The sequence below is a fragment of the Wyeomyia smithii genome, chromosome 3 (assembly GCF_029784165.1).
Source record: "Wyeomyia smithii strain HCP4-BCI-WySm-NY-G18 chromosome 3, ASM2978416v1, whole genome shotgun sequence".
Lineage (NCBI taxonomy): Eukaryota > Metazoa > Arthropoda > Insecta > Diptera > Culicidae > Wyeomyia > Wyeomyia smithii.
This window is the reverse complement of record NC_073696.1, coordinates 25783754-25803557: the sequence shown is the minus strand read 5'-3', so window position 1 is coordinate 25803557 and position 19804 is coordinate 25783754. Positions and strand designations below refer to the sequence as shown.

The window sequence follows — 19804 nt, the reverse complement described above, 5'->3', positions numbered from 1 at the left end:
GAATACTAGAACGAAATTCGGAAAAAAGTGACAGAACTTTTGGTAACGCTTAATAAAATGGCTGATATGTATACCAATTACGCTTGTTTATGTGTCAGAAAGAGAGTGGAAATATTCGGAGAGAAAAATAGAAAAAAAGTAATTATATATATGGTAGTATTAACCAGCTAACCTTGATCTTAAGAATCTTATCTCACTTTGCAACCTTTCGGGCAACTAGATCTTGTTGTTCGTGGTGGTGGTGGTGGTGGTGTTGGTAGTGGTGGTGATGTTGGTGGGGAATTGGAAAGTCCGCGCTCACAAAACAAGAAGGGTAAAAGACTTTTTTTTGCTTTTAAGGTGCGGTGCCCGGTCACATGTTTGCTATTTCTCTCTCTTTCTCGGTTAATCTCAAGTTTTTTTTCTCTGTTGCTGTTGGGTTTATTGTTTGTTTTTGTTTGTTACAGTTGTTTTTTTGATTTCGAGCGAAAACAATTTTTCAAACATAAAATAAACAGAAAAAAATGATCGGTTTTCAATTTATAAACAATCCACAGCAATTCGCTATAGTCATTTGCAGTAAAATACAGTTTTACAGTTACATTGAAGCTATACAAAAAGCCAATACAGTCAAACAATATACAGCGGCACTTTAACTTGGGTAATGTAGATTTTAAAATATTTTCCTTATGAAAACGATACTTACGTGTAATGGTTTAATCGATTTTTATAGTTTGTTTTGAAGCAGTTACATGCATATAAAATATTTTTAGATATATTTTTTTTGATGAAGACACAACCATTCACAGGCGTAAGCACAGCAGAGAAAAATTTGAGGAAAAAGAAAAAAATAACTTACGTCAATTAAATTAGTTTTGGAAAATAAAGTAACGTCGGGCCTCAATGATAGGAACTAAAGGTTACTTATCGTTTGTTTTTGCTTTTTTTCTATCAATTCGTAAATTTTACGGACTGATATTTTCTCGCCTGTAAGGAATTCGAAATATTCAGTTCATTGCACGGCCTGCTTGATGCGAAAATGAAACGTTGTTTTTCCAAAAGTGACGTTTGTTGAAAACGTGCGCAGCTTGCTGTGCAATGAAGTGAAACTAGGCGGAGAAACTACTTTGTTTTGAATATTAAAATGAGGTTAAAACTATCGAAATGTTGGTTTACAAATCTTAAACAAATCCTGACATAACCGTTTTTTATCGTATCGAAACTATGTAGTGGCATACTCCCAATCAACAGAATGTGTATGAAACTAATCAAAAAAAGCCATTTTAGTTGGTTAGTTGGTTGTAGATCGAAACAAAACAACAACAAAAAAGAGATTATTTAATACAAAATGAGTGTGAAATATATTAGAGATTGATCGGGTTGGTAATAAATTCTTGATGTCTATACTTCCACGTCAAATAGAAAAAGGAAAATATACTAACATGTAAGCAAATATATGAGGAATGAAATATAATAAGATATCGAAAAAAGTAACAAATCTCCTCGAGTCTATAGTAGTAATTGTAGCCTAGATTATATAATACCATGGAAACATATTACGGATCGTTTGCAGTCAAATAGTATAGAAAATTAATTGGATTTGAACTGGGTGTAAGTTACTGGAATTGATCACTTGTACGTTTGCATCTTTTTGACGGAGGAATCGAAACAAGACCCGGAAAGACTGATTGTAACTGCATGATTTGAAAGATTCGGTCCGTAGATCTTTTGATGTTTTTTTTTTTGTTCAACTTTTGCTAACCTTTCAGCTAACTCAATGTAGATTGGTTATTAGCGTCCTCCCAAAAAGCATTGTGTGTGTGAGTGAGTAAGTGAATATGTGTTCTGTGTTATACGTCGCACTGTGGAGACGCCTTTACTCTGTTCCACACGCTTCGCTCTACCTAAACCTGTTTCGAGTTTTCTTCAAAGTAAGACCCGTACCCTTTTTTCTCGGTGTGTAGAATCAAAGAAAGAAATCAAGAGCCTAACCAGGTCGGATGGGAACTGTTTCTACGTACCTGACCGCCTTCGCCTTCGACGCTCTGCAGCTCCCGCCACTCCTCGATGGTTTGGGCCAAATCGATCTGGCAGAGGGGCACCTTGACCTCACCGATCTGGTCATGCTTGGAGAACCGATCAAAGTCGAAGATGGCAAACACCAACGTCTTGTTCATGGCTTCAGCATAGGGAAGGCTCTGCGTTGACGTTCGAGACAGAGATAGAGAGTGAGAGAGAGAGAGAAATGAAAGAAGTAGAAAGAAAAAGAAAAAACGGAAATGTTAGTTCGAACCACAGTTTGTGACAAGTGCAGTTTTTATTATCAATAACAACAGTTTGGTTTACCACATACACAGACAGACACAGACGAAGTATTTCTATAGCCTAGAATAGTTGGGGCTGTTTGCAAGAGTTGTCGAAAAAATAACTGTAGGTTTTCGTTAGAATATCTGAACTTCAGAAGTCGTGTGTACCTAGCAGATATATCAGTTTAAGTGGGGTGCTTGAAGCTAAATTTAAGGTTGTGTAATGTGGGTGAGCTTTGTGCGGAGAACAAATGAACCGTAGTTTGGAACTGATTCTGTGCAGGCGAATAAAATCAAACTATTCTATGCTAGAGAGCCTAGACGAGAGAGCCGACAAAGAATTCACCGTCATAGAAACTGTCACGCGGAAACAAGCAACGGTCATGTAAAATCATACACTCACGGTAAGCGCCTTGTCATTTCTCTAGTCTATTTTTTTTTGCTTTTGTTATCTCTTTCTGACTGTTGTCAAGTCAAGTCTTCAAGCTCTCTTCAATGAGAACTGAGCGAATTCGTGAAGTCAGAATTCGTGAAACGGATCACTAAAAATCGCGATGTCTATTTTTTTCAAATTAGTATTAAAAACTTCAAGAGTTTCACTCGGGAAGTTGATTTTCCAATTTTTATTGAATTTAAGTAAGTTTTCAAGTTGTTATTGTCATTTGAAATTTAGGTCAAAATTGTTTTTAAACAGACGTAGCTTTAAAAATATTGCATCGAATTTAATGAAATTTTCACAGCAGGTGCATCCCAAGTTGTAGTTTACGAAAATATTTCTTTTGGAGAAAAAAATATTTTTTCAATAGTAACTATTTAAAACAATATGTTGAAAATCTAGGTTCTGAAAAAATCTGAAAAAAATCACAAGCAATTCTGACGAAATTTCGAAACTACCCTGAAAATTTCGCGGTGGTGTTATTTTTTGATCAAAAGATATGGGCCGTCAAAGTTGGTGCCGTAACGCATTTTCAAGCGAGAAATGCTCCTAAACCCAGTTTTCTTCAGTTCTCATACCAAAAAGTGCACCATAATGTCTAGAAGTAATAACACGGGCGATCTTACCCTGCTGATGCGTTCTGTACGGTTGTCCCCTAACTAAATTTTGCATTATTTTTTTAGTAAAATGTGTAGGTAGGCTTGCGAGTTGTTGCGGGTATAAAGTATACTGTCTTCATCATTAAGTTGGGTAACAGACTAAGCATAGTTTGACTGTTTTGCGACTAAAAATCATTTCTATTAAACTAATTTTACAACCAACTTTGAAAGCCCATATCTTTTGATCAAAAAATAACACCACCACGAAATTTTCAGGGTAGTTTCGAAATTTCGTCAAAAATACTTGTGATTTTTTTCACATTTTTCAGTGCCCCCGAACATAGATTTTCAACATATTGTTTTAAACAGTTACTATTGAAAAATATAGCATTTTTATATATTTTAATTCGACATATTGTCGCAATTTTTCACACTAAATCTCGAATAATATCAATTTCTAGTGTTGAAATTCACTCTCCATAAAAAAAAATCAAATATCAAACAATATAAAACGAGAAATTCTCAAAATGTTCCGAATTCCGTACAAAACGCGAAAATTTCCATAACGAGGTTTATTTGTGTGCGTGGATAGACAAAAATATAGCATACCTTCTACTAGAACTGTCATTTATACCTGGCCTATGGCTATCAAGTTTTTCACGAGCGGTTATGATGGATCGATTTGACATATGATGGAGGTTTTAAAACTACTAGCACAGCCATACAGACGTACCACGAAATTTATGTTCGTGGATTAAAATAACGGTCAATTCAATTGAGTTTCAGGTACGCGGAATATTCCCGCCGCAGTGGTGGTGGCGCTGATGAGCTATTATCCTTTGAACTCAGTTGACAATTTTTGTGCACCGTACTGCCAGAAACAGCAGAGAGCTTGAAAGTATATCTTTTGCGGATTATGTCCAGTAGGTGTCGCACAAGTCACTCGAAACCAAATTTTTTTATAGAAATTTGTGTGGAGTGGTACGTCTATTTGTCTGTGATACTAGTTCAATGAATATTTCCATTTAACTATAACTAGTTCAATGAATATTTCCATTAAACTTAAACTAGATCTATGAAAATTTGCATTGAACTATCGTTCATGTTCCAAAGAAAAATTTTTTGAACTAGTAATTTGACAACCCATGTTAAATGTCAAATCTATGCGCCATTGCCGCTCATGGAAAGCTGGATAGCGCTTTAAAACACACTGTCAAAGAATGTGGAACTATGTTAACTTATTGCGCTATTTTATACACATTCACAAAACATATTCGTAACACAGAACGGAAGATCAGCTTCAAATGAATGATCAAACAGAAAGTGCGCACGAAAAGTAATGGAAAATCACAAGTAATTTTCCTTTTCTCTGGGCAGAATATATTTGTCGTGTACCGTCATGCCACTTTGACAGTGGTATAAAGTGGCATCATTTATTCGATGTTTTAAAGCGAAGGTGATTTCAACAGTTCAACTCGTTTAATACGAAGTATTAAGTTCCATACGGAATTGTAAAAAGAAAAAAAACAATGTTACACATTTGATTTCTGCAATTTGGTATATTTGGGAGAAATATCATGTAGCGTAGCGAAGGTATTGGAATCAACAAAAACTTGCTGATGTCTCATAAATGTTGTCACGAACAACAATCAATGAGAAACTTTCGCCTTCTATGAGGTTTTTTTTGGAGTCGAACAAAAATTTTTCTATGCCTTTATGTTTATTTCATTCAAGAAGTTCTTATGGTGGCTGTCATAGTTTGGATTCCTGAGATACAGAAGGGACATTGGGCACTCATTCTAAGGGCCACAAACATGAACGATTCATAATCTACACGCAAGAGTTGGATGGTGCGGAACCAGTCCAAAATTGTGCGTTTTTAGCGCAATTGTTGATGTAATTCGGAACCAGTACAATGTTTGCGTGTTGGGCATAACGCAATTAATGCTCTAGCGTTTCTCCAATGTATTTGGCAGCTCCAAACTACTACACCTAAACAGTTTTAACTGGTATCAAGCAGCATAGAGCTTTCCGAGCCAGATCTTACCAATACAGGCCTATTCGAGTATCCTTATAAAATCGATTTGTTTTCAACCAAAAAATCAGCTGATATTCAATTTCGAAAAATAATTCACTTATGAATCCTAGTTTATTAGTGTTACCTGTTCTAACAAACTTTGTTTTAGAGGAAAAATAAATGAAATATAACTAAAAATCGGCTTACAACTTGAATAAAAGTTCGGGGCAGAAGGAAATTTTTTGTTACCACCAGCGTGTTGATTATTTGCAACCAAAAATAAAACTTGTATTGGTGAAATCGACCACTAACACTAGCGCAGATAGGAAGGTCTATTGCAAAGCGAGCGAGAAGCAAAACCATTCTCCTCCTTTCTGCTTGAGGACGAGACATATGCTACCAGGGGGGATCTATCCGTCAAACATCGTGTAACCAAAATATTCGGCAACATGGCGTTTGTTTTCGTTTTTGTTCTTTTTGGTCATGAAATTGATCGATGTGAAATATTTTAAAATTGGAACGTTTTTTATCGAAACTCGAGAAACCGCGGAAAACTTTCATGAATGTGTTGTGTAGGGATTTTTTCCCATTATTGTTCATAGTTACAAACATCATGGACCAACAAACGTCATGGATCAGAGTTGATCTGCGATAACGCACACATATATGAAATTTGACAGCAGTGAATCCCCTCTGTATGCTACGCTTTTCAAGTCTTTTGCACACACGCTTTCGAGATACTTTTTCTTCTTCATGCATTCCTCTGAATAGCAGCAAGCACGCACCGACAGTATGAGTGAGACTAACAACACTGGTATCAAGTAGTACAGCACAGGTGTCTCGCTCATTTCGCGAAGCAACTAGATATCGCCTTGCGCGTCGCAATCCGAACCGAAAGAGAAGCGAAAGAGCAACCTGCAAATTGTATGTGACATGTCTAGTCTTGTCGCACATACATGGAAATTCTACGAGCGAGAGAGAAATTTCTCTCGTTACTTGAGAAAAAAGCAGTCACTAATACACTCGACGTGAGAAATAAAGTGTCGGTATATGATACATATTCTGATTTCATTCTATGTCAATGTATATGTATTCGCAGTACAACTGTTGCGTTATGCGTTTCACACATTTATTGTGCGATTTCTGTGCAACATTTGTGCGAATCGGGAAGACACAATGATTGTACAAGACTTCAACTTTTGCGTGTACGTATTGAGTCTGCACTAGTCTGTAGTAAAACTGCTTTAAAGAGGTTTACCGTATGCCAGATAAATTCCGTTCATTTTTTCGTGTAAAATGTGTTCCTTCTACCACTAGGAAGCGCTGCAAAATTTATTCAACGTTAACCAGTTTTCGAATCACAAATGAATGTAGAGAGGGATTAGCACCAAGGATAGCTTAACTGACGTGAGATGACATAGTGACGTACACTGGGGTCGCTTTTTACGCGGGTTGTTTTTATGCGTTTTTTTTTTAACGGGATATTTTTACAACAACGCGGATTATTTTCACTCGATTCGGAAGATTATTTGTACGCGGTATAAAATAAGCTTTGTATAAATATAGCTAAAATAACCTTTTTTGGTACAGGCAACCGCGTAAAAAGCGACCCCAGTGTAAATCCATTTGATCAGTTTTTCAATACGGGCCACAAACGAATGCATTTCTTATTATTTTTATATCAAAATGGGGCCTACTTCATTCAGTTTTCTTGTATTAAACAACGCACAGTGGAGTACGTGAAACAAAAACCTGGCCAAAATTAATTTAATGGTCAGATAGCAAATGTTTCTTTAAGTTGTTTTATCTTTATTTAAAACTTATTACACTGGCTACAGCGATTTAGAACTTCTGAAGTGACCTAGTGTAGGTTGTAGGTCTTGTTGAGTATAACATTCGCTCATACTAGAAATTTTTCAAACACCCCCAAAATCTGGAGTTATGGTCAAAATACGGTTTTTTGAACCTCAGCGCATAGAATATTTTTTAACTCGGTCATTTATTAACCAATTTTCAATATTTTAGCAGTTTTAGAAAGAAATCAAATAGAGCTTTCAAAATATATACAGTTTTTTACTAATACCAATAAAACATGTTGAGTTATTTGAGTTTAAATCTAATTTTTTAGACTTTTTCACGAAATATTTCAATTTAATTTTAAATTTGCCGTCTATTTTTGTGAGAAACATACCACAAATATACTAGAATTTTGAAAGTATATTCAATTCCGAATCAAATGAAAGTAGTTTTGTGAAAATCGGTTGATATTTGGCTAAGTTATATGTTTTTTAAGAAAACCAGAATATTTGGCTTCTATCGCAAAATTATTTCACAGAACTACAAATGATGGAGAAATGCAAGAACTTTTGATGTGACTTAGTGTGGGTTGTAGGTTTAGTCAAATGTTACTTGCGCGTTTACTTGAAGTTTTTCAAATACCCCAAAAAATTATTAGTTATGGTCAAAACTCTGTTTTTACCTTAGCTCAGATTTTTAGGTTTAATTCGGTTATTTTTCAACCAATTTTTTGTATTTTGGCTGTTTTGGAAAGGCGAAAAATAGAACTCTTGAAACATAAAAATATATGTCAAAAGAGTTTACCTATATGTGATGAATAGTTTTAAATAAAATAAGATGTTTTATATTAAATAATATAAGATGATTTTGTTCCAAATTTTACCTATCGAATAGTTTTACAATAAATAAGATACCTAGTTTATGTTATTTTCAAATTTTCCCAAATTTATTCGCAATTTCTTAGACATTTTTGTAATGAAGGAGCTTTAATTGCGGTAGAATTTGAAAAGTACATTTAGTGCCAAACGAAAACAGTAAGTGCTGAGATATGACTTGATGTTTTCCACTATATATGTACTTAGATTTCGTCAAGTCATTTCTCAGCCAAATTATAACAGATTTTCATCAACAACCTCTATTGTTTTCGTTTGGCACCAGAAAGAAGTTTCTAAATTTTACAGCAATTGAAGCTCCATCATTGCGAAAATGTGTGGAAAATTGCGAATAAATTTGGAGAAATTTGAAAATAACATAAACCATCATATTTATTTTAAAACTATTCATCACATATAGATAAACTTTTTAGACATAATTACATGTTTTGAATGCTCTATTTTTCGCCTTTCCAAAACAGCCAAAATATAAAAAATCTATTGAAAAATAACCTAATTAAACATAAAATTGTGAGCTAAGGTAAAAAACAGGGTTTTGAACATAACTTATAATTTTCGGGGTATTTTAAAAACTTCAAGTAAATGCGTAAGTAACACTTGACAAAAGTTACAGCCCACACTGAGTCACATCAAAAGTTCTTGCATTTTTTCATCATTTGTAGCCCCGTGAAATAATTGTGCGATGGAAGCCAAAAACTCTGGTTTTCTTAACCAATATATAACTCAGCCAAATATCAACCGATTTCACAAAACTACTTTCATTTGATTCGGAATTGAATATACTTTCAAAATTCTAGAATATTTGTGGTATGTTTCTCACAAAAATAGACGGCAAATTTAAAATTAAATTGAAATATTTCGTGAAAAAGTCTAAAAAATTAGATTTAAACTCAAATAACTCGACATGTTTTATTGGTATTAGTAAAAACTGTATACATTTTGAAAGCTATATTTGTCCTCTTTCTAAAACTGCTAAAATATTGAAAATCGGTTAATAAATGACTGAGTCAAAAAATATTATATGCGCTGAGGTTCAAAAAACCGTATTTTGACCATAACTTTAGATTTTGGGGGTGTTTGGAAAATTTCTAGTATGAACGAATGTTACACTCAACAAGCCCTACAACCTACACTAGGTCACTTTAGAAGTTATTGATTTTTTTTTTCATTTGTAGCACAGTGTTATTGATGAAATTTCGTTATTTTAAATCAAACCTTGCAGTGATATGAGAACTTTTCTTAGCTGTTACCTTGAAATTACAAAAAAGTTTCAACAAATCTAGCAAGAGTTCTAGTGAATATTTTTTGTCGATAATAGATTCTACAGCTTTTAGATCGTCTATCGATATGCTCTTAATAATGTTAAAAACCGCAATGTCAAACCTTTGAATCATCATACTGCGTAACTCAACTCATCCAATAGTAAATTTTCTCTTATCATTTGCGTTTTGCGGTACTTGCCTCGGCCAGTGCAATCAGCAAATCGTTTGCTGATTGCACTGGCCGACCTGAAGGCGAATGATTTGGCTCAACCAATTTTGTCGGTTCTTGAAGCTGTCCATCTTTGTTCAAACTGATTTTTGAAGCGACTCAATTTACATCTCAATTGACATCTCATCACTGAGATCGAGCGTTTCTTGGAGGACATTTGAGGGTTTCATTAACTTTTTCCTCCAGAAACAGAAACTTTTTATCAGTCGAATGTTCAGAGCATTGCTCAATTAACCCGAATAGGGCATTCCTGGAGAAAGCTCGGAAAGTTATTAAGCAATCTGGAAAAAATTAAATGTTCACCATGGAAAAGGCATGATAAATGCACTCATTCAATAAAAAAGATATACAGCAAATCCGAACGTCGAAACTTCACATTGATTGAAATCACGAATGGGTGAGGATGGGGAAGATTTTCTTTATGGTACTCATTCTGGAAAACATCAGCTTTCGAATGGTGAGTGAATTTTTGCTGGGACTTGCTGGGAACTCAAACAAAAGTTCTGTTTTGTGAAAACTTTTTGAATCAAAAGAAACTAAATAAAACGTGTCTGGTAAGGCCTTGTTTTGATACAGTTTTTCCAAGCTGTACAACACGTTACCGGCATAAATTTACTTGAAAATTTACTTCTTGTTATCGCCCATCTCGATTTCAATATTTCTGCGCTTTAAACAATACCAGGGTAATGATAGCTACAGTCGTTTGTAAACAACTCTGATGATTTCAAGATGGCTGGCATACAATGTAGTAAGTATCAGAGGATCCAAAACGGACCAATAGCATGAGGTACACTGTTTTTTTTTGTATTTTACCAGGTTTTTTGACTGGAATACTCTTATGTGCAACGTGCGATTAGGTAATAAGGAAAAGTAACATACCAAAAGGGCGTTCTACCTTTGTGTGAAGTTTTATTAATTTAAGCTGTTTTTCTCTGAATAATGGCAGTTTGCTTGGTGAAAGTGCTAAATTTAGGCTTTGCTGCCGACCGAAGTAGGGGAGGAAAAAGCAGGCTGACTATTTTTCCTCACAGAATTACTAGCGTGTAGAAGAATACCTTCCACTGCGAAAATAACTGCTCTCACACTGGTGGACAAAGCGACGCACTAACTTGAAGAGAGTAAAGAGAGCAGCGAATCGTATGTAGGGGAATTGTGAGTAAAATGACCAGGGGTGGTAAAATGGACACCATCGTAGAAGTACTAGAAGCTATTAGGCTATTAAAGACCAACTATGCGACATGAAACAGTCAAACAACGAAAATAACAAACAAAAAAAAAGACACGTGCACATTCTTAGTGGTGATGTTATTGTTGGCTTACAAGAAATAACCTATTTGTTAGTGTGAAACAGTTTTTTGTAAGGGTTTTTGTGCAAAGATCTGTACTCAGACTATTAACCATCAGAAATCATTGAAGGTTAGTGGTTGTTTGAATGATTTTTACGATATGTTTAATTATTTTTAAGAACACGTACTGTGCGGGTAAAATGGACAGCCCATAGTGGTGCTAGAAAAAATCTGTAGGTTTCCATTTAAAATTCTAAATGCTTTGTGTTTGTATCGGAAAAAGGTAAATTTAACACACACGAAACTAAATTACGCTCAATAACTACACAACAAAACTTGCAGCAGTACTTTTATTGTGTGTCTCTTAAGCATATATCAAATAAGGGGAGCAGCTAGATAGGAAAGTAGATTGCGTTGTTTACTTTGCATAATAAAACTGAAAAAAAAATAGCCGCACGTTTGCTCTTCGAACGGTATCGAATATATCTCAGCAGTGAATCACCACTTTTATTTCGCTCAGCTGTGGTGTAAGCAGCAAGTGTGTTAATTTTTCTGCGAGTAGCAGAGACACAGCACAAAGTAGAAATAAAATGTGGCGCAAAAAATAGCTCCACGTAAGGCTCATGTGAATATTCACTCTACTCTATCCACATATTAGAAGGAATAACAAGCCTGGGAAGAAGTTAACAGAACATTCCAAAAAGATAAATAACTTTTTTTCAATATCTTGTTTGAAGTCGCACACACCAATCACGAAAAATAGTCACCCAAAAATAAGGTTTGCTTGTAGCGCCTTCTGTTGGCGGAAAGGCGAACATGGCAATAGAGCTACTCACAAAAGAGATTCGCAGATTTGAATTTTTATACGAATATCGAATTGATGACAATTGTTTGAAAAATTATCGAAAATTTATTTTATGCAATATAAGCTTTAATAATCAGAGACATTTCACAAAAAAAAATCTGTGTCTTTCACCATATTCACAGAGCTGTGTAAATATTAGAGTCAATGGAGCACTATGATTTCTTTGAGCTTTTGTGCTTTTATTGTCGATTTTGCCAGCTTTTAGTTAAGTGTTATATGTAGACATTTTTAATTTATGACAAAATCTTGTGACACAGATTCACGATAGCTGTAATATGAAATTGGCGCTTCGGTAACGAAATTGAAGCCGCTAGCTCTTTTCTATGATATTTCCGTATGATGCAGAGAATTCCTCGGGTGCTAATAGCAGTAAGTATCAAAATAACATTTCTAAAATTCCTTCCTGTATTGGATGTGGTCAACTACGTTATTGATTAATAAAAAGTAAGATTACCAGGTATTGCACCCTGAGGATGATTTACTACTCCCAGGCATAATTTTGCCGGTTCTTCGTGTAATTTCCGCTGATTAAGATCAACCACAGACTTGTTATGAACAGACGACCTTCCGTTTTGTTGTTAAGGTCAAAGAATTAAAGACCGCATTTTTCTATGAGCTCGCAATAGTCAGTCAGAGCAGATGGGAATTTAATACCGAGATAAAATTTCGAAAATTCATATTGACAGTTTAACAGCAAGTAGCCGAAAGCTGATAGTCGATAGTTGACAGTTAGACTAAGAGACAAAAATCAAACGTCGCAAGTCTCAACGTCTGAACCTAAAGTCAAAAGTCGTTTGATTATTTACTTTTGGCAATCTGAAAAGTTGACTTTCAATTGTCAAACTACGCATCGTCTATTTGTCGACTTTCCATCATCGAATCTGTCTATTTGTATATTTCTAAACTAATTTCGTCCAATTCGTTCTGAAAGCATCATTGTTGCGTTTTATATTCTGCGTTTCACACGCTAGTTTTCTAAATTACCAAAAATTACCCTTCAGAAAAACCTACAACCTAAGACTCTGTGAATCTAGACTCAACTTGGTTTAATCGATTTAGATATTTAGATCAATTAGTTTCTGATTAACAATGCGAATATCGGACATGGTTCCTTTTGTGATGTTCTAACATCACAGTTGCTTTGAACTGTTGCAAAGTTCTAATTGTGACAATCAAGTTAGTCGATTTTAATCCTCTGCACCAGAGATACCAGATGTGCAGATTTGTATGCAAAACGCAGATTTTCATTGATTCGCAGATATTTTCAGTTTTAGAGTCTCCTTATATTTGTGCAAATTTGTTAAAAATGTGTACAGATTTTTGCAGACTTTTACCAGCGCAAGGGCAATATTTTTGATTCACGGATACATTTTTTGCGATTTCAAGCAGAAACAATGTCATCTGTTAGCTACTAGAATATATTAATAACAATAGTTTCTAATATTTTTTCAGCTTCAAAACAATTATTGGAAATTTGTTTTTGAACACATTTGCGCGAAACGCTCCCCGCCCTACGGATTAGGAGGAAAGTAAGCTTAAAAATCGAATGTGTAGTTCGCTTTTTCTTCACACTAGCGAAAACAAGGCGTGCAATTTTAAGCTTGGTTTCCCAATTCAGATATTGCTTGTTTACTAGGTTTCAGCTCAAGCGAAAAAAGCAGGTTTTATATTTAGAAAACCTATAACGAGCGTCTTAGCAAAGTGATTGAGATCAATCAAAGAAATAGTTATCGGTTTCCGTTATACTCTACTGAATTAGAAATTTAGTAGAGTATAACGAAAACCGATAACTATTTCTTTGATTGATCAGGTTTTATATCTTTTTGCCGACTTTGTTGTTTGTCACGCAGGTTGCAGAAGTGAAAACAATTCAAGCTTGTGAAATTTCTACCAGGCTTGAGCTTCCGAAGTACACGATTCATAACAAACGTGGCTACTAAGAAGCCGGTTCGTTTTAGCGAATTTCTTCACACGTCACTAAAATTCAGTAGCATTCTCATTAAAATTTTACAAGTTAGCAGCTGCTAACTCATCCGACATATATCGAGTGGCATTCACTCGTAAGGGGCCGTTCAATAATTACGTAAGCATATTTTTCCACTTTTTCAATCCCCCCTCCCCCCCTTATAAGACAAAGTAAGATTTTTTTATACCCCCCCACCTCCTTACTTGTAAGATCTTACTATATATACTATATATAGATTTTTATTATAGTTTTATCATCCTGAAGCAAGCACAATACTTCGTTTCCTCTTCTGTCCTTAATTCGAATTAATCGTCCTTCCGTAATTTTTTTATGAATTTTACCGTCCACAGTTTCATGAACATGATTTTTTGAACAGCTCCATTAACAATGTTTTTCTTACGTAAGATATTGAATTCAGTTCAGCCGAGATCCGCTTAGGAGTAGCCTAATAAACTGTAAATCAGCAAAATTTTCTGTTAGTTGAGATCCTGTAAATTTTGACGTAGAACTTTTTATTTCAGTACCATTTTCAAATTAATATAACCTTGCTAGCACAGAACGGATTTCAAATTAAACAACATCTTGATCGATGGTTAAAAGGTGTTCTAAACTTGTGATTTAATGATTGGCATATTCTTTCAAATGTTTCGATTGCGGAAAATTTAATAAAAATTCAACAAGTTGAGAAAAATTCAACCAACCACGTGTTCACTTCTATAACTCGCTCATGTAATTTTCCTTCCGATTTTCATAAGATTGGCGTTTCATTTTTCCGCTCTTATCAAGGGTGAATATTTTATTAGTGTGTTTTAATAGTCGACAGTTCCAAACTATGTAGCAAACTCATGAAAGAAGAACTTCTCAAGGAGTACTAACGGATAAAAGTGCTGATTTCTAAGTGAGTTTAGGTACAAGATATATCGAAAAAAGGAACATATGAAATAACTTGAAATCACTACAGTTAAAATAGAAACACATAGAGGCCATAGATTGAGATTTTTTAGATTTCTGAACGAAGTTAAAGTTAGATTCGATAAAAAGGAAAGAACAGAGAAACAAACAAAAATGGCGCCATCCTCTGGAATTACCTTGAAGGTGAACGATTCGTTAAATACCGGACTGAGAGTTTTCCTGTGAACTTTGGTTTCGAATTTTTTCTTTTTATCGGGCAGTAGATAAACTTTTACGTAGGGATCTGAGGTACCTCCCATGTCCAGGGCTGGCAATTCCTCCGCCTGGATTACGGTTACGGTCAAGGCATTTGCGTTGAAATCGTACTCAAGCTAAAAGAAAGAGAAAAAAAGAAAAGTGTTCGGAAGAGCGAAACCAAAACAAACAAAAAACATCTATCAAATTCCTCTATTCTGGACTGCAACACCACTAAGCCACGAACCTTGTACTGCAGTTTGCCCAGCTTCTGTTCGCTCTGTTTGCTTTCGCCCTCGTCGTTCTCTTCGGCATTCTCCGTCAGTTCTTCCATGTCCGGTTGAACCTAAAAACGCGAATTCGGTTGCGAATGTTTGAGTGTTCCAGGCAGCGCGCGCACACCGCCGGAAAGGGAGGAAAAGAAAAAACGATGTAGTCACAGGTGCCCAGCCTGGGAACTCCCGCTCGACAATGGAACAGGTGGAACATCTACTAAACATCGAAAGAACAATAGTATGCTCTAATAGTTATGTATCGTAATAATAAATAGCATCTAGATTGGTTCAGCTTTAAAAGAGGGTTTTACAACAAATACAAACATATCTTTTTGCTTTTGATTATTTTTTTTTTTGAGTGAACGCACATTTACAATGCACCTGTACACTGACACATTTAATGAATGAGATTCTACTGAATACCTTTTCTTTGTATGCTGAACCTAATAATTGTACCGATTTCAAATCGACGCCTTTCATGCCCTTCTTGCCGTCTTTGGAGCGTCGCTTGCGGAAGAAGCGACGAATGCAGAAGCCGCAGATGCCAAGGATGATTAACAGGACGACGATGATGATGGACACCAGACCCCACGTGGGAATGCCCATTTCTTCCGCTCCCGCTTTGATCATATCCGCCGCCTTACCGCCTAACTTTTCCACCTCGCCCTTCGTTGGCAACGCAGTACTGGAGAGTTCTTCATTTTCGTCTGTGGAAGATAGGAAGAGAGGATACATTGTAATATTATATGACTCGAACGGCAGAGCAGATCGGGAAAGGATGGGTGACATTTGCGTATGTGTCTTCTGGCGCTTGTTAGCGTCGTAATACCCCTGTGACCTTCGTGATAATGCTACCCTAGATACTCGTTTGCAAAACTTGGCACCGTCGAAGACGGTGGTTGAGTAATACGAGCACCCTTTGTATTGCTAGCTTGCATTTCATCATCACTTTTGTTGAGAATCTACAGCGCAATTTTAAATTGAACATTTGATACCCGCTTTTCATGTGTAAATTTGCAAATCTACTTCATAATCATTTCAACTGAAATTTTGTTCAACTTTGATTGCAACACTGCTGCACACCTGAGTTTGTTGTGAGAAAAATGCCATGTCAAAGCAACCAGTGGCAGAAAGCAGCTGCGATCCTGCAATGGGCCCTCAAGCACTGCGCCATTGAGCGAGGGAAAACTATGAAAACGCATAGTAGGCATAGCGTGTCGTTTCGTTCTCGCTAACATTTTCTCTTCAACCTCTTCGTTTGCATTGGTTTTGTTTTTCGTGTGAGTTAAAACTCCTGTGAAATTCGTCAACCCTTCCGGGAAACAAGCACAGTCGGATTTTTTCCGGTGAGTAAATTTGTTTGTATATGCTCTGAAGGAAACGAATTAACTATCGAAGCTTGAACCGAACCGAATTCAGCGAATTGCATGAAAATAATTTAGTTTGGAAGCAGGTTAAAAAGACTATTGCTTGATGCTTTTCCTGGAAAAGCTCATTTTGCACATAAAACCCCGCTTTTCGATGCAACAATACTTTTCGCGGTATTAACTTCCGCACAACACGCGAATGCAGATTGCCTTTTCAGTGCAGACAGCACACAGACATGTGGTTTCGTTCAACATTTAATCGACAAACAAACGATAATTATACGTAACAGCCATAACGGCTAATTACGCGACGGTAAAAAATGAAATGACTTCAAACGAAAACTAGTCCTTCCCGCTCAGGTCAAATTAGATTCTTGGAAATCATCAATGGCAAAACCGATGAACACTTGAAAACAACAGCCATAAACAGTGGTGTTGTGGAGCATATAACTTTTTTTCTGATGACTTTTGAATAACTAGAAGCTTTAAAATGTTATTGTTTTTGAAAAGAAATTTATTCTGCACATTCAGCATGTTGCTTATCGTATTGCAGATCATCATTACTGATGTTTTCCCCCTTTTGTACATTGTGAACATTTTAATATTTGTATTTGTATTTTTGCATGATTGCATGACAGCGTCCCAGACAGTGTTATCATGCGGTGACTGTTATGCGCAGAGATGCCAGATATACAGACAAATCTGTATTATACAGACTTTCTGTGTTGCGATACAGACACGCATAAGCCTACAGATTTTATACAGACATTTAGTATAATACAGATATTACACAGATATCTGATATTCTACATAATGGTTTTACCAGTATACACAAAAAAAACGAACACAAAAACCAAAAGTCACTGTAGCCGTTGCTGGAAAAAGTGAACTAGGAACTGAACACTTTGCTGAACATATTTATCTTGCGTTTTTGAGAGTGAAATCATGACAACGGGAATCGAGTCAGGCTATCGGGGTTTTTATCGGCCCCGTGGGCACTAATCTGCCTGTTTCGCCCCCAGTAACAAACAGCTGATTGTCTCGATCGATTGCCATGCAGGTTATATTGGTGAAAAGACCGTTTGTTCTATTCGGAGCAATATCTAACGTTGAAGAATTGCTTAAAATGTCCCAAACCTCGAAGGTACTATTTTTATAACCGCGAGACTTCTGCCATCATGTATCAGTTTAGCTACATTACGACGAACGACGATTTTCATCACGGGCAAGACTCTTACTTCTATGTGTTACTTAGATTCAAAAGATAAATTAGTTATCGATTAATCGACCAACTATGATAGATTCGAAAAAGAACAATCAAAACAAGCAATAAAACAAAACAATCTGACAGGTCGAATAATAATTAGGTATCGATGTATCGGTAACTTTTTTTCGCAGCGGTATACAGACTTATACAGACATTTTTATGGATTATACAGACTTGCCAAAAAAAAGTCTGGCATCTCTGGTTATGCGATTGAAAATTTGAAAGGATCGTTTTGTGTGGAGATGAAGCTAAATTCCAATGTTACGTCTGTTAGTCTGTGCTTTCAGTATTTTGTACTATCTTTACATTTTGGCCGTTTTAACATTGTTGTATAACATTTTTGAAATGACAAATTAACCCTTTTTTGTAATTTTTCCAACATTTACTTTTTTTGACATTCAAATTAGGTGTGCGACTAAGTTCTCGCTGGTTGTCAATAGATGGCGCTAGCAGTGAATTCTGGTCGATTTTGACATATCTTAAACGTGATATTTTTTTAAATTTTATTCAAAGAAACCGGTGCATCTAAAGTTGAAAACGTTTACTATTAGTGAAACAATGTGTTGTGATTAGTTCCGTGCATAAAGAAGGCCAAAAACCTTCAAAAACGTTTAATTGATGGAATAACTCAATGAATATCCATACCAAACACAGGAACAGCTTTCTTCGTACTTGGGAGTTATCTCGTGTGGCAGGCCATCTGTTCCTGTGGTTTGAAGAGCAACATTTTCAACGCAAAAGGCTCCGTCAACCAGGAAATTTATGTGCAGAAGTGCCTGAAAGGATGTATGTTGCCTTTCCTCAAATACACGGTTGTTCCGTTCTGTTCTGGCCGGATTTGGCATCTTGCCATTACGGAAAAGACCATCGTCCAGGTGGGGCCAAAGGACATGAACCCTCCCAACATACCAGGTCCAGTAATTTGCATTCGCTAAAAAGAAAGCCTAAGTCGTCATTCTTCCTCTTACTTACTTTACTTTACTTTTATGGCGACAGATCATTAAGATCTTATGCCGAATCCAGAATACGTCTCCACAAAACTCGGTCTTGGGCTGCTACTCTCCAGTCTCCCCTTACACCCGCTGCTCTGGCATCCTCGTCGACAGCACACATCCAGCGCGTGCGCGGTCTGCCTCGAAGTCGTCGGCCTCTATCCGCTTCTCTACTAAATATTATCTTTGCCGGTCGCTCATCCACCATCCGTGCTACATGGCCAGCCCACTGTAACCTGCCGTGTTTCATCAGCTTGACAATATCAGCGTGTTTGTATACTTCGTACAGCTCGTGATTCATGCGCCTGCGCCACACCCCGTTCTCCAGTTTGCCTCCGAGTATTGATCGCAGGATTCTACGCTCGAAGACCCCAAGCGCTCGTCGATCGGCCTCCTTCCACGTCCACGATTCATGTCCGTAGAGCGCCACCGGGAGGATCAGAGTCCTATAGAGCGCAAATTTCGTACGGATCTGTAGGCTACGGGACCTAAGCTGGCTACGCAATCCGCCTCTTCACCTCGCGGCTCACCTCGTTGTCACATGTCACGAGAGTACCAAGATAAATAAATTCATCGACCACTTCGAAAGTATCCCCATCCATCTCCACCGCAGCACCAACACCCGTAGAACTACCACGCTCTCTGCCAGCCACCAGGTACTTCGTTTTGGCAGTGTTTATGGTTAGTCCAATTCTCGCAGCTTCCCTTCTGAGAGCCGTAAAGGCCTCCTCAACTGCTCTACGGTTAACACCAATTATATCAATGTCGTCCGCAAGGCCCAGAAGCATGTGAGACTTAGTATGTTATCTCTCTATCCGTACCCCAGTCCCTGGTCGTACCTCTGGGGACTATCCGGGGCTGGGCTCCAAAGGCCTCTTTTGATGGCTAGCACGAGCGTGAGTTTCGGAGGCTCAAGGTCGGCTTTGGGACATGTGACACCAATCGGAAGCCAAATACGGTCGTCTATAGTTATGATTTTATTCTGACTTACGTTTGTGTGAGGGTATGGTGTGTAAAAATGCGCTGTGCCGGCCGGCTGATGCAGGATCTGGTTGGGTTGGGGAAATTACGTCGTGGTGTCTCTTGGTCGTTCCTCGCTGGGTCTCGGAGCTGCTTCGTCGT

The 19804-nt window shown here is 36.9% G+C and overlaps 1 protein-coding gene across 4 annotated transcripts in view; it reads right to left on the bottom strand.

The window, feature by feature from the left end:
- The window catches only part of LOC129730945 (synaptotagmin 1-like), a 101749-nt gene that overhangs the window by 45966 nt on the left and 35979 nt on the right, over positions 1-19804 (bottom strand). For 3 of the 4 annotated variants that reach the window (XM_055690613.1, XM_055690615.1, XM_055690614.1), the window contains 4 exons: positions 15480-15763; positions 15029-15127; positions 14724-14918; positions 2001-2177 (listed from right to left, as the gene is read on the bottom strand). In XM_055690613.1, the coding sequence (XP_055546588.1) occupies positions 2001-2177; positions 14724-14918; positions 15029-15127; positions 15480-15763 (755 nt within the window). The remainder of the gene's footprint in view (positions 1-2000; positions 2178-14723; positions 14919-15028; positions 15128-15479; positions 15764-19804) is intronic. The other variant, XM_055690616.1, reaches the window with a different exon arrangement.